Consider the following 16,053-nt stretch of genomic DNA (forward strand, 5'->3'; position numbering starts at 1 on the left):
GGGGCCCGGGAGAGGGCGGGATCTGATGGACAGCAGAACAGCAGGAGCGAAGGCAGCTGCAGACCAGGCCCAGGCCAGCTGAGAGGCGCAGGACGTCTCGCCTGCCCCGCCCCCTACACCTTCCGCACAGGCAGTGGGCCCCGCCTGCACCTGCGAGCACGGGCACCTGGCACAACCCTGGGGCGCAGCTGAGGCTCCGGGGGCTGAGTTACTAGAGGTAACTGGCCAAGACTCGTTTCTGAAGATGCTGGGTATTTTCTGTGGATTCTGAAACCACCCTTCCAGTGAGGCATGCGAGAGAATGAGGTCCCAGACTCCCGCACCGCCTGGACCCGGCAGGGACGGCCGCGGGTGCTGACGGCACGTGTCTCCGAGGCCAGCACTGCTCACACCAGCGACCCTGCGCGGGGCCAGAAACGCCCGCAGCCGCGTGTGCCGTCACAGCGCTCCAGCCGTGAGCCTGCGTGGGGATGCAGAGCCAGGCCAGAGGCGGGAGGAAAAGCCAGTGGTTCTGGCTTTCCGGCCTCCCCAGTCTCACTTCCCACATTCAAGGCCGCCGTGTGGGTGTGGAAGAGGAAGGAGTGTGGTGAGTCCCACGCAGACCTTGAGACGGCGGGTATTCAGCATTCGCGTGTCCGTGAGCGGAAGCTTCCGTTTCATGGCGGTGACAGCGGCCAGGAGCTGCCCAGAGGACTGGAGGCGCAGTCAGGTCTAGCTCCAACTGCATTCCAAAGCGGGAGAAAGCGGGGAACCCTGACCCTCTCCCTGCTGGACCCCAGGGCGTGTGCGACTTCCTGGAAGGCCACGCCTGGGGAAACACCTTCCAGGCAGACGCAGGACAACGGGTGTTGTTTCTGGAGAAGCTGACGGAGGGCAGAGTTAGCCGATGGGTCACACCGCCGTGACCTTGCTGCTTCAAGGAAAACACCTGACCCACCTGCGGCCGATCACCCCACCTGAGCTTCCAAGGAACTCGGGTGCAGGGAGAGCTGCCCAGCCACCGCCGCGAGGCCTCTCCAGCGGCAGGCCTTTCTGAGGAGGAGCGGTCGTTTCCACGGAGAACCGTGCTGCTGAAGACGCACCCAGGGAGCCAGCGCTTCCAGGGACCGACGTGTGCCGCGAGGAAGCCGCGCGTGAGCAGGTCCAATCCAAGAGTGAGCTACGCGGCGGGATCCGCTGCCAGGGTGGGTCTGCTGTGCGGCTTGGTTCCAGGGTCTAGTTTCAGAGTGAGTGCACTCGGGCCCGGGGTACTTTACAGAGAGCAGCCCCACCAGCTGCAAGGCCACAGCCCGTCCCTCCCTCCCCAGACACACACCTGTGAGCCTTCCTCAGGGGCTCCAGCCCAGACGGCCTCGGACAGCACGCTGTGCGCCGAGCAGGTGAGAACCCGGGCCAGACACTAGACGTGCGCACAAATGTAAACAAACACGTTCTCCCCTGGCTGGTGTGGCTCAGTTGGCTGGGTCAACCCTTGCACCAACAGGTCGCTGGTTCAATTCCCAGTAGGGGTACATGCCTGGGTTTCAAGCTTGATCCCTGGTAGGGGGTGTGCAGGAGGCAGCCAACTGATAGTTCTCTCTCATCGTTTTCTCTCTCTCTCTCCCTCCCTCCCCATTCCTCTCTAAAATTAATAGAAACATATTTAAAACAAGTAAATGCTTTGTTTTGAAAAAATTAATTTAAAAAAATGCTATTTGTGCCCTGGCCAGTTGCTAAGTGGTTAGAGCATCCGCCTAAGGGTCGTGGGTTCAATTTCTGGTCAAGAGAACGTACGTCGGTTGCAGGTTCTCCAGCCCCGGTAGGGGTGCGTGAGGGAGGCAACCAATAGATGTGTCTCTCTCACATCAATGTTTCCTCTTTCTCCCCTCCTCCTCCCTCCCTTCCACTTTCTCTAGAAATCAAAGGAAAAAAATATCCTCGGGTGAGGAGATAGAGTAAATATTGATTAAAAGTCCACATAAACCAAAGCTCTTTGGGTCCTCAGTTTGTAGGCTTAAAGGACTGCAAGTCCCAAACTATGGAGAACTGCTCCGAGACCCGGACTCAGTTTCTCTTAACCGAGTTCTGCAGACTTCAGACCAGGGGGCCACAGGATGGGCCGGAAGGACTCTGTGATCAGTCTGTGAACCTTACTGGGTCCTCAGTTGAACACCCCAACCATAAAGAGATTTTTTGAGCCAATTGGGAAATGTTTATATGGACTGGGTGTTAGTCCATAAGAAGAAACCATTGTCGGCTTTGTGGGCATGCCAATGGCCTATGGGGACACAGGTCGTGGCCAGCCCTCCAGAGTGACCGATGGCTGCTTTACTGGCAGCCCGGAACCACACAGGCCGTCACCCCGAGCTCGAGTCTCCCACACGACGCCAGCAGCACCTGTCAGACCCCGTACCTCTGGCAGCGGCTCTGTTACCATCTCCGGGAGGCGAGGCTGTGCCTCCTCCCCCCGCACCGACCCACCCGGTCAGAGGGCGAATGTCCCTGCTGTCCCTCCAGCACGCGGACCTCTGCGTCACCTCACACTGAGGTGGTCCCAGCATCAGGTGCAGACCCCGCCCTGGGAGGGCCGCAGGCCGCAGCCCCGGGTGAACGTGGGCTTTTGAGCACATGAACTTCTCAGCCCTGAGGCTTCTTGCCTTTCTTGCCACCTCGTTCAGTCTGTTCCCAGCACTTCACTGTCTCCTGGGAGAGAAGTGCTCAGAGCCTCGCTGCTGGACCACTGGAAACCCAAGTGAGTATCCCTATGTCTGAACAAGGTGGAATGAATCACTGGCCAAATAGCTGTATTTTGCGCTTAAAATTCATGAGTTTTTTTCCAAATCACAAGAAAACATTTCTGTGTAAATTGCTAGGAATTTGCTCCAATAAATGTGGTTCAAACTAACTTTTGTTAGCACCACAAACAGCACCCATCTGACAGGCCGAGGGCCTGCACGGAGGCAGCACAGCAGGGCACCAAGCAGGTGCAGGTGGGAGACACGCTTGTGTCCTCGGAGGCACGGGAAGGCCCCAGGGTGTTGTCACAGAGGAGGTGGCGCAGGCAGAGGCCCAGGAGGCAGAAGCGGAGGCAGGGCTGCAGGCGCGCCCCGAGGCAGCGGAGCCGGCTCAGTCCGGCACTCCGCTTCTCAGACACGGTCCTGATGCAGGAGCCGCTGCCCCCACCGCTCCCAGCTGCTTTTCTAAAACGAGTGCTTTCCTTGAGGTCTTAGGGAGCCGTGGGAGGAATGCCAATGTCTACTGCATCACGCTCAAGGACGTCCCTGAACCCCCCGAGATTACTGGCAAAATTGTGGGTTTGTCAACTTTTCCGGTGAAAAAGTCTATCCCCTTTAGAATCACAGAGACCACTAGGCTTAAAATCTTAGGAGCCACTTACTGTATTTGTTTCCAAGTGTAGTTTTATCACTAAGAAGCACCCAATACCAGCCTAGTAAGTACCATTTAATAAAATTTAAGTGATAATAAAAAAAACCCAGCCCGGCCGGCATTGCTCATGGTTGAACGTCGACCTATGAACCAGGAGGTCACAGTTCGATTCCCTGTGTGGGACGTGCAGGAGGCAGCCGATCGATGATTCTCTCCCACCATTGATGCGTCTCTCTCTCTCCCTTCCTCTCTGAAATCAATAAAAATCTATTTAAACACACACACAAAGGCCCCAGAGTGCTGTTGGTGAACAGGTGCTTCTCTGACAGGCGACGAGAGGCGGTCTCTCTGGGGAGCAGGTCAGCTTCCAACCAGCAGGGCTGTCTCCAAATGACCTCAGCACATCCAGTTTGCAGGAACTCCATTTCCACGGCACCCTCCCCCCCTTTTACTCCTGGGGGTGGTCCAAGACCCAGGGGTGGGGACGGCACCTGACTGGACGGCACCCATCCTTCCTCAGGCTTGGACTTGCAGTGAAAGGACTGAAAGGCCCCGGGGGCCGTGAGCAGGCGCCCCCACCCCCCCACCGCATACATCCCATCCAACACGGGCCTCTGTGTATGGTAACGACAGTGACCAGCTGACAAGGCAGCCACTTTTCTTTCTTGTCCCTGTGACCACACACTGGTCCTCACTGCATCCTGTCCCCTGCCTGCCTCGCTCCCTAGGCCCCGCGCTCTCCAGTGTTTCATGACATGTCACTGCCTGTCCATCCACTCTAGGCTTTCATCAGCAGCAGACAGGGAGGGGGAGACAGAGGAGAGAAGGAGGCTCCTCCTGCCCCCGAACGTCCCAGCGAGGGGATCTGGACCGCACACGACACCGCCAGGTCTCAGCCTCACCCATCACACAGCTCTGAGTCCCACCAAAGCCCAGACAGGCACGCGCTCTTACCAGAGTACCAAGGAAGGTGCTGATGGTGCGTGCGGCCTGGCAGAGGGCGCCATACTCCTCGAGCAGCAGCGAGATGAACTGGTGGGCCTGCGGCGGGCCCTGCAGGCCGGACGGCGCCCGCACTCGCGCTGCAGCTGACAGCTGCCGCAGGAGGCGGACCTTCATCTCCAGCACGTACTCTCGGGCTTGCTGCTCCAGCCGCTGGTACAGCTGGTAGGGGTCTCTCTCGCAGAGCCTGCAGAGAAGGACAGTCACCACTCACCGGGACCCCGCATCTCCCCTCGAGGGGCGGGTTATATCCATGAGCCTCTTTCCCGAAGCTCTTCCCCAGGAGCCCACCTGAAATGCCACCCCTATCACACCCGGGAGAGAGACATTCGCCAACGCAACAGAGGGAGACAGGCAGGAAGTGTCTGGAACTTTCCCACGCTATCCATAACAGCCAGAAAAAAATACATTTATTGAGACCTTACTCTGTGTCAGCACTAACTCATTTACCCACCTGGTGGGCTGACTCTCACCTGCACTAACTCATTTACCCACCTGGTGGGCTGACTCTCACCTGCACTAACTCAGTCACCACCTGGTGGGCTGACTCTCACCTGCACTAACTCAGTCACCACCTGGTGGGCTGACTGGCCCTGCACTAACTCAGTCACCACCTGGTGGGCTGACTCGCACCTGCACTAACTCATTTACCCACCTGGTGGGCTGACTCTCACCTGCACTAACTCAGTCACCTCCTGGTGGGCTGACTCTCACCTGCACTAACTCAGTCACCACCTGGTGGGCTGACTCTCACCTGCACTAACTCAGTCACCACCTGGTGGGCTGACTGGCCCTGCACTAACTCATTTACCCACCTGGTGGGCTGACTCTCACCTGCACTAACTCAGTCACCACCTGGTGGGCTGACTCTCACCTGCACTAACTCAGTCACCACCTGGTGGGCTGACTGGCCCTGCACTAACTCAGTCACCACCTGGTGGGCTGACTCTCACCTGCACTAACTCAGGCACCACCTGGTGGGCTGACTCTCACCTGCACTAACTCATTTGCCCACCTGGTGGGCTGACTCTCACCTGCACTAACTCAGTCACCACCTGGTGGGCTGACTCTCACCTGCACTAACTCAGGCACCACCTGGTGGGCTGACTCTCACCTGCACTAACTCATTTGCCCACCTGGTGGGCTGACTCTCACCTGCACTAACTCAGTCACCACCTGGTGGGCTGACTCTCACCTGCACTAACTCATTTGCCCACCTGGTGGGCTGACTCTCACCTGCACTAACTCAGGCACCACCTGGTGGGCTGACTCTCACCTGCACTAACTCATTTGCCCACCTGGTGGGCTGACTCTCACCTGCACTAACTCAGGCACCACCTGGTGGGCTGACTCGCCTGCACTAACTCAGGCACCTGCCCACGTGGGCTCTCACGTTACTGAACACTGAAGCCCACAGACTGGGGAAGGTGCTGAAGCCTGCGGAGCCAGCAGGTGGCAGAGTGGACACAGCAGTGCCCAGGCGGCTGCTGGAGACAGGCCTTCTCCGCCCCTGGACCACGGAAGGGAAAACATAGGCCCGTGGTCGGCAAACTGCAGCTATCGAGCCACATGCGGCTCTTTGGCCCCTTGAGTGTGGCTCTTCCACAAAATACCACGGCCTGGGCGAGTCCATTTTGAAGAAGTGGCGTTAGAAGTTTAAGTTTAAAACATTTGGCTCTCAAAAGAAATGTCAATCGTTGTCCTGTTGATATTTGGCTCTGTTGGCTAATGAGTTTGCCGACCACTGACATAGGCGAACATACCAGCATAATTTCTTGAAGACAAGAAATTATGCTGGTATGTTAACAGGTGGGCAGAATGACCCTAATGAGGTCATCCCAGGGTCAGGGGACAGCCACGCACTGCTGCTCCTTCCTGCTAGGAATGCATCACAACCCAAACGGGCTGGCATTATTTTTATAATCAGGGGAAACGTACAGACAGTATATCTCGTTTTAAATTATCGCCCAGAAAACCAATAAAAGTGCATAAAATCAAATTTGGAAGCTGAAAAGGAAGAAAAAACTAATGCGTCCCCGGCCCGGCCACAGGAAGTGAACACTGTCCTGCACTGCTTTCCTGACTCCCCTGCGTATTTGGCGTCACTTTTCATCGTGTGCCTCTGAGGAGCCCGCAGACGGAAGGAGCCCTGGGACCCGGCAGCCGCAGCCCCACGTCCAGCTCCACCGGGCAGAGGCGCAGCCGCCGTGTTAGACACATGGAGCCTCAGTCCCTGGGTTTAAACAGTGAATCCTTTCAGCGGCTGGGCACCACATTTGGTCAAAAGAGAAAAATGTGAGTGATCGCCTATTCCCCTTTATTTTTTTAAATATGTTTTATTGATTTTTTTAGGGAAAGAAGAAGGGAGAAGGAGAGAGAAACATCGATGTGAGAAACACCGATCGGTTGCCTCCTGTACTCGCCCCAACAGGGGATCAACCAGGCGACCTAGGAATGTGCCCTGACCGGGAACCGAACCAGCGACCTTTTAGTGCACAGGACAATGTTCAACCAACTGAGCCACACTGGCCAAGGCACCTATTCCGCTTTATCCCACTTTAAAAGACCACACCATCCAGGCTGTAAAAGACAAAGGCCACGTAAAATCCCGCAAGGGAACATGTGACACCTTTTACAAAATGTGGCTAGAACCCAGTAAAAACCACTGTGGATTAGTACACTCCGCAGAGGAGCTGATTTTTTAGCAAAACAATCTAGCACAGCGGTCCTCTAGCATACCTGCTCTAGCACACCTGTCCTCTGAGCCAGAATGGTTTTCATCTGCTGAAGAAAACCACACAAGATTCAAGTGACACAGGGACAATCAAACGTACAAGTAGACTGGACACCTCCTTCTCAGTTACATTTAATGAGCACGGTGATATTAGTCACACGCTTCATCTTATTTCCTTGTCCATTGTTGTAACTTAGGGATGTAATGAAATGACAGTTGTACTTTTGCAAATAGATCTTCTTGAAGTTATACAACCGAGAGGAAGGAGGGTGCTGGAGATGTTGTCATCCACGCGTACTGGCAACGCACTGCACCGTGTGCTGGAGGCCATTCCACGGGGCACATGCACACACATGCACGCATATAATGTGGTTGGTGGGCAGCAATGTAATAAAGTAAAGGTGAGGGATAACGGGTGATGTGAGGAGGCCCTGAGACTTTAGATAGGGAACCTCTTTGAGAAGCTGCCTGAAGACTAATGTGAATGATGGAAGGGAGAAAAAAAAGACAGAAACCCTGAAAAGGGAAGAACATTCCAGACAGAGAGAAGAGCAAATGCAAGGCCCCAGGGCAGGAGTGAAGGGTGAGACAGGAGAGGCGGCAGGAGGTGGTAGCAGAGCCCGATCCCGCAGGATGCCGAGGGCCGCAGAGAGGAGAGAGGGTCGCCTCCGCCAGCGGGACCAGCCCCTCCTGACTCACCGCATTTCCACAAGAAGCGCTCCTGGACACGAAGACCAACAACACAGACAGCACCTACGACCGCACGGGACGTGGACTTCTCCCATCCCGACCGTGCGTTTCCCTATTAGAGTAACGCACTTCCCCACCCTCCGCCATCCACAGGCCACTGTGCGCTCTGCACACCTCCCCCTCCGCACTACCTGCTCAATACTTTCTTCCAATTGCCTTTATTTCACTTTAGCCTCTTCAGAAGCTGTGAAGTCATGGTTCTCCTGGGCAGATTACCTAGATTTTCCTAACACTCACTGGGAAATCTAACTGCAACCAAGGCACCTGCCCCACCTGGAACCAGCTCAGGAAGAGCGGAGTTCACAGGTCAAACCTGGAACACACCGGCGGAATCCACCACCCAGTTGGCACAGCCCAGGGCCAATCACCGCTCCCGTGTCCGGGATAAACTAAGGCACAGCAAACAGGAGTTTATAAAACCCCAAAGGTGCCGCATTCAAAACATGAGAAACAGAAACCAATATGAGAACCAATCCATGAAATGTATAGCTCAAATTTATCATTTTTATTTGGAACATTTCAAAAAAGAGAAAAAAGATGCTAAGACTAGGAGGAAAAATAAAAATTACGTCCACCTCAAATTCTGCATTGTCATGAGCGTGCGGGGTCTGCGGAAGAGCAGACGCCACGTTGTAAGCCACCACCGTCTGAGACACCCATGGGCAGGCCTGGCCACAGCGCTGGCCACTCACGCACAGTGGGTGCCCCCGGCTGCCGTGCTGCACGGAGCCTGCGTGTCCGCACCCTGCAGGTGGGACAGCTGCCCACTGTCTTCCTCGGGCTGAGCAAGTGCTCAGCAGCACCCCAGCACAGGGAGTACAGTGTCACTCTCAGCGCGAGAAGCGGCAGAGGGTGACTCCACTCCTACTCTGTGGGCAGTAAGGGGGCCAGCAAACCAGAGCGTGGAACTCGACACAGAGGGCTCCCTCCTGCCCGCTGTCTGCGGGGCCCCGCCGTGCACCGGACCCTGCGAGCACAGCCCACCAGAGCGGCGAGGAAGGACATGACACAGGGGACACGTGTACCTATCCACGAGCTCCTTCACCCCCTCCTTATCAGGCACCAGCGACTGGTCTTGGTCGTCTGCCAACGGGGTCCCCGCCTGGCGGTAAATGCAGCGGACCATGTAGCGCACTTCGGACCAGTAGTTCTGCAGCTGCTGCGGCTCCCGGTCCGTCTCTGCCGAGATCTCTCTGTGAGGCAGCACAAGGCAGGGGGTCAGGGTCAGTCAGCACCATCCTCGCCATCCCCGACGCCATCGCGGCCCTCCGGTCCACACCCACTTCCTTCCCCACTCCATCTGGCTCTGCTGTCGCTGCAGCTGGCTGGCACAGCCCTTGGGGTGCCCTCGGCCAGCCAGTCCCCGAGACCTCGTCTCTGGGAGACATCAGCCGCTCCCAGAACAGGGATGGGGAATGTGACCAGCCCCGCTCCCAGACCTCCACTGCCCGGGCCCATTGGGCAGCTCTCACCCCCACCAAGGCCCTGGCCCCAGTCCACTCCACCAACCCCGGGTTCCGATGACTGAGTCCTGGCTCCTGTCCCTCCGGAGGACTCGCTCCCTGCGGCCAGTCCTCAGGGCGGGAAGGAGGGAGGAGCTTCACTCACCCGGCCACTGGCTCCCTCTCAGGAGGGTGTGGCCTTTAGGAGGCAGCCGGTCCTGGCCCAGCCCCAGCACCCACTCGGCGGCCCCCCACTCTCCTGCACGCCCACCGTACCTGCGCTCGCTGCAGGCCTCACAAGCACAAGACGTGTCGGAGGGCAGCGGCTGGGCGCCCAGAGCCAGCCTCCCGCCGCCTGCCTCTGCCGGGGACCCGCCCAGAGGGCCGTGGAGAAGGAAGTCCTGGCCCTGCTTGAAAGAGAGAACAGCACAGACTCATGTTTAAATGCTCATGCAAATTTCAGAAAAATGCCTTTTAGAAAACACACAAAACCGAGACACTGAAACTTTCCGAACGAATGTGACCCGGGACTTTTTCTCTCTGGCACCAAGGGCAGAGGCGCGAGACAGACTCCTAAAGGGAGCTGTCACATGGAGAAAACGCACGGCCCTCCTCCTGTCACCCCTCAAGTCTGCTGTCCCCAGGGGCTGGCGTCACTCCTGAGCCGGGTGTCAGTCACCCCGGTGAAGTGGCTCTCCTGTCCTGCCCACCTGGCTCCAGTGCTCAGAACCACACAAGGGTCTCTCCCCTGCTGCCGGCCGAGTTTAACCAGGGCCACCTCCTGCCTGGGCTCCTGCGGTGACGGCTCTGCGGCTCTTCCAGGCTGATCCCCTCTCCAAGCCCCAGCCAGAGCGACTCCAAATGTGAGCCAGCACGGAGCTCCCCGCGGGGAACCTCCACACTTGGAAACAAACTACCTTCCTGACCCCGGTCTTCAAGGTTCCAACACAGACCCTGCTCCAACTTCCCTGCACTCACCGCCCGTGCCTGGAGCGCTGATCCACTCAGTCTCTGAAGACAATTCTCTCTACCTGTCACGCCTCAGCGAAAAGACCAACACCTGGTCAGGGAGCAGGCTGCGCCAGCCATCAGCTACCTCTTCACCCACCCCTCCCACCTGCTCTGTGAAGGTGGGCCCTGCAAACTGCTCCTTGGCCAGTGGCACCATGTCCAGCCTTGTCAGCAGAGGGCGCTGGAGGGGCACTGCGGGGGCAGGTCTCCCCCTGGTTCCCTGCCTTTTATCAGCTTGCTCCGGCCACCCAGGGGTGTGAGGGGGACCCCAGCGAGCCCACCAGCCGGGCCTGCAGTTCCTCAGCAGCCATTCTGCTGCCCAGGATCCTAACCACACCTTCTCCCCTCCCCAGGCTCAAGTGGCTGCTCCCTGGATCCACCATGAATGACCCTTCCGAGTTCCTTTCACAGATCTGGGCAGCGAATTCTCTATGTAAACGTGTCCCTGTCCAAATGAGTGGTGCGGTGACCTCAATCACCTTTCCTGACCTGCTCTCGCTGTGTCCCACACCAACAGTGCTGCCCGGCACACAGGACCGACTCGGAGCAGCAACCAAGAACCAGGACAGTAACAGTTCCTGCTGACCAGGGATGAGGCTAAGTAAGGCCGTATAAACAGGGCACAAGATGACCAGTAAATCCTTAAATGTGCACTCAGCTGAGACAGATTTTAACTGCAGTTACTGTATTTGGTCCAAGTCCAATGCAGTTTAAAAGAATACTTTTAATATCCTGGCTGGTTTGGCTCAGTGGATAGAGCATCGGCCTGTGGACCAAAGGGTCCCGGGTTCGATTTCAGCCAAGGGCACATGCCTGGGTTGCCGGCTCGATCCCCAGTAGGGGGCATGCAGGAGGCCGGTCAATGATTCTCTCTCATCATTGATGTTTCTATCTCTCTCTCCCTTCCTCTCTGAAATCAATAAAGAAATATATATATATATATATATTTTTTTTTTAAGAATACAAAAAACCTGCCACTCAACAATGTAAAATGCACAAGGTCCAGCATCCAATAACAAACCTAAGACGCTGGAAAATATGACACCTAACCAGGAGGGAAACTAATCAATAGAAATAGACCCCAAATAACTGATGTGATGCTACGAACAGACCAGGATCTGAAAGTGGAGATGACAGATAAACTCCATGTGTTCAAGAAAGTAGAGGGGGAAGCATAAACACAAGGAGAGAAAGTGAAGGTGCAAAACACAAGCAAATAGAACTCCTAGAGATGAAAAATATCCTAAAAGATCAGATGACCACTCTGGTCATTCATCTCAGTCCAGGGGATGGAGCTCCTGGTTGCTGAAGCAGCCGCCCCGTCAATCAACAAATTTCTCCTGAGCACCCCCCAGGAGTGAGACCCTGGGAACGTGGCCGTAAACAAGACACATCCTGGCCTCTTGGAGCTGATATGCTGGTGGGTGAAAGTGTATTAGTTTCCTGCTGCTGCTGTAACAAATTACCACAACGTTAGCTTAAATAGAGTAACACAAGTGTATTGTCTTACCAAAAAAAAACCTTAAAAGAAAAAATAAACAAGATAGACTTTAAGAGATTAAACACAGTAGAGTATCAATAAACCTGAAGACAAGTAATAGAAATAATCCAAAATGAAGCACAGCAAGAATCAAGACTAAAAAAATGAGCAAAGCATTTGTAATAAAATTAAGATGTCTACCTCACAGGCCAGGGTGTCCCACATAAAAAGGGATATATGAACTAGACAAAACACCAGAAAGGATGCAGCCGATGTGGACACCACCATTAGCCAATTTGATTTAACTAACATTCATAGCACAATCTTTCCAACAAGAGAACACAAATTCTTTAATGAAACATCAACCAAGGTTAGCCATAAAACAAATGTCAACAATTTTTAATAATTAAATCACATGAGTCAGTTCATGGATTATAACAGAATTGAGCTAATAATAACAAAAAGAGCGTCAAAAGGTACAAACTTCTAGTTATGAAGTGAATGAATCCTGGGAACGTTACGCACAGCACAGAGACTAAAGTTAACAGTACTGTGTTGTGTGTTTAAAAGTTGCTAAGAGAATAGATCTTAAAAGTTCTCCTCACAAGAAAAAGTAATTGTTAACTGTGTGGTGATGGATGCCAAGTAGACTTACGGTCATGATCATTCTGCAATATATACAAACATCAAGTTATTACACTGTACACCTGAAACTAATATAATGTTGTATATTCATTGTACTTTAAGAAAAAAGAAGATATCTGGCACGGACATGCTCCCAGGAACAAGCTGGAATTACAACTACAATACAGAAAAACTTTCTAAATAATCAACGGGAAACTCGCAGGAGAGAACCCTGATACCCAAGGACCGAAGGTGGAGACCACATTGAACTGGTAGGAGGAGCGGAGGCATGAAAGGGCTGGCCGGGCGCCCACAGACGGCAACTGAAGTCCCAGAGAGATATCTCATCTGTGGGGGGTGCCACAGAGAACTCTGGGATCTAATCCCCAAGCTGGGCCCCCCAGCAGAGAGCACCAAACTGAGGAGGGTACCCACATAACATCTGGCTGTGAAAAGCAGTGGGGTGCTGTCTGCCAGGGAGTGGCAGCTGAAAGTTGGGGCACCCTCTTAAAGGGCCAACACACAAAAATCCCCTGTGGAGCCACCCACCTTGTGCCCTGGCAGAGGGAGGGTGAAGTGGACTGGAGCTGTGAGAGCAGAACCCAGGACTGGGGACTTGGGGGATAGAGCTCAGAAGGCAGACACCCCAAGTTTCCTGGGCTGAGTCATTCCCTCACGCAGTGGAGGACATCTCTCCCACATAGACATCTGCCTTGCCTGGGGGGAAGACAGTCGACACACCCTATTGGAAAACACCTTGCCCTGAGGCCACTTAGAGATTAAAAGTAACAATTAGCCTCCAGGCAGAAGCAACTGCCCCACCCTGTTGATAAAACTCTCACCACGCCTGAGGACAATTGCCTGGGGGGTAATTCAAGTTGGAATCCTATCAGTCTGTAGGCAGAGGCGGTCTCTGGAGGCTTTGAGTCTATGCCTGATCCAATTAGTCAGAAACAGCCTTTACCACTGTCCTGGACTAGAGACGGAGAGGTATAGAGGATCCACCTAATATATAGTCACAGACCCAAACAGAAAGCCAAAATGAGGAGACAAAGAAACAACCCCCAAATGAAAGAACTAGAGAATTCTCCAGAAGGAGAGATAAATGAAGCAGGGATAAGAAATTTATCTGAATCAGAGTTCAGAGTAATGATGGTAAAAATGCTCAACAGCATGAAAAAAGATATAGTAACTATGAAAAAAGAACAGTTTGAGATAAAGAATGACATAACACAAAAAACACATTGGAAGGAATACACAGCAGATTAGAGGAAGCTGAGGATCGAATCAGTGAATTAGAAGACAGTTAAAAATATCACTCAGTCAGAGAACCAAAAAGAAAAAACAATTAAAAAACAGGACAACAGCTTAAGGGAGATGTGGGACAATGTTAGAATAGCAGGTGTGCCAGAAGAGGCAGATGGGAGAAAGGCATAGAGAAGGTGTTTGAAGAAATAATGGCATAAAATGTCCCTAACCTGGTAAAGGAGAAAGTCACACAAGTTCAGGAGGCACAGAGAACCCCAAATAAGAACCCAAACAGGCCCACACCTAGACACATCATAATTAAAATGCCAAAACTTAAAGACAAAGAGAGAGTCTTAAAGGCAGCAAGAGAAAAGCAAACTGTTACCTACAAAGGAGTTCCCATAAGGCTGACACCTGATTCCTCATCAGAAACCCTACAGGCCAGAAGGGAATGGCATGAAGTACTCACGGTAATGGAAAGCAAGGATCTGAGACCAAGATTACTATATCCAGCAAGGTTATCATTCAAATAGTTAAATAAAGAGCATTCCAGACAAAAAAAGGCTAAAGAAGTACATCACAACCAAGCCAGCATTACAAGAAATGCTAAAGGGAATGCTGTAATGAGAAGAAGAAACAGAGAGAGAAACCTAGCCATACAGAATTAAAATGGCAATAAATAAGTACCTATCAATAATAACCCTAAATGTAAATGGATTAAATGCTCCAATCAAAAGGCATAGGGTAGCTGAATGGATACAAAAACATGACCCAACTATACACTGTCTTCAAGAGGCCCACCTCAAAACAAAAGACACACACAGGATGAGAGTGAGGGGATGGGAAAATCTCCATGCAAATGGAAAAGAAAAAAAAGCTGGAGTAGCAATACTCATATCTGACAAAACAGACTTTAAAATGAAGGCCATCTCAAGAGACAACAAAGGTCACTACATAATACTAAAGGTATCAACCCAACAAGAGGATATAATCCTGGTAAACCTATATGCACCCAACACAGGAACACCTAAATATATAAAAAAAAACTTCTAGAGGACTTTAACGGAGAGATCAACAACAATACAGTCAAAGTAGGGACTTTAACACCCCTCTGACTTCACTGGGTAGATCTTCCAGACAAAAACTTAACAAGGAAACAGAGACTCTAAAGGACACACTGCATCAGATGGATTTAATTGACATTTATAGAACATTTCACCCCAACGCAGCAGAATATACATTCTTCTCAAGTGCACATGGATCATTCAAAAAGATACACCACATGTTAGGACACAATACAAGTCCCTACAAGTTCAAGAAGATTGAAATCATATCAAGCCTCTTCTCAGATCACAGTGGAATGAAATTAGAAATCAACTACGGTAAAAACACCCCAAATCATTCAAATACATGGAGGCTAAATAGCATATTATTAAACAATGAATGGGTTACCAACGAGATCAAGAAAGAAATCAAAAACTTCCTGGAAACAAATGAAAATGAACACATAACCACCCAAAATCTTTGGGACAGAGCAAAAGCAGTCCTGAGAGGGAAGTTCATAGCAATACAAGCATACCTCAAAAAACAGGAAAAACTATTAAAAACTATTTAACCCTACAATTTAAAGAACTAGAAAGAGAACAACAAGAAAAGCCCAGAGTAAGTAGAAGGAAGGAAATAATAAAGATTAGAGCGTTAGGAGCAAGAAAGGAATATTGGGGACTGGCTAAGGTTATGGGAAATATTGATCATGCTCTGTTAACCATGATTGCCTTGTGTTGCTTAAAGAAAGGACATTCTGACCTGACTGGGAGTCAACCTTGAACGTAGGAGTCAACCTTGGAATGCGGTCCATTCTCATGGAAAGATGAACACCCTTGTTGCCCAAACAATAGAGTCCCACTCTAGCCTTCTACTTCCCCATGCCTAAAATCCCTACTTCCCCATGCCTCTAATCCAATTTCCCTGTGTACTCTGTGTCCTACCCTATATAAGCAGGCAGAGCAGGTTTTTGTGGATGATCTGCTGCTCTCCCATTCTGTGGGAGGTATTGGAATAAAGTCTTTTTCCGAGTGCGTATGGTTTGTCGCTTCCCGCTGACCTGATTTCTGCCATAACAAGAGCAGAAATAAATCAGAGACCAAAAAAAAAAACCACAAAACAAATCAATGGAATAAGAGCTGGTTCTTTGAAAGGATAAACAAAATTGATAAACCATTAGCCAGACTCATCAAGAAACAAAGAGAGATTAACATTTACAACAACATGGATGGAACTGGAAAACATTATGCTAAGCAAAATAAGCCAGTCAGAGAAAGATAAGTATCACATGATCTCACTTATATGTGGGATATAATGATTAACATAATTTTGAGGAACAAGAATAGATCTAT

At 52.0% G+C, this 16,053-nt stretch overlaps 1 protein-coding gene across 7 annotated transcripts in view; it reads right to left on the reverse strand.

Annotated features, from left to right (window-relative positions):
• The window catches only part of FAM193A (family with sequence similarity 193 member A), a 111,041-nt gene that overhangs the window by 35,612 nt on the left and 59,376 nt on the right, over nt 1-16,053 (reverse strand). For 3 of the 7 annotated variants that reach the window (XM_079767538.1, XM_079767533.1, XM_079767535.1), the window contains exons 3-5: nt 9,571-9,704; nt 8,878-9,045; nt 4,321-4,555 (exon numbers count right to left, since the gene is read on the reverse strand). In XM_079767538.1, coding sequence (XP_079623664.1) covers nt 4,321-4,555; nt 8,878-9,045; nt 9,571-9,704 — 537 coding nt within the window. Of the gene's footprint in view, nt 1-4,320; nt 4,823-5,001; nt 5,098-8,877; nt 9,046-9,570; nt 9,705-16,053 lie in introns of those variants that run through there. The other 4 variants (XM_079767539.1, XM_079767534.1, XM_079767536.1 and 1 more) reach the window with 3 other exon arrangements.

Source organism: Cnephaeus nilssonii (assembly GCF_951640355.1).
Source record: "Cnephaeus nilssonii genome assembly, chromosome: 1".
In the NCBI taxonomy this organism is placed as follows: domain Eukaryota; kingdom Metazoa; phylum Chordata; class Mammalia; order Chiroptera; family Vespertilionidae; genus Cnephaeus; species Cnephaeus nilssonii.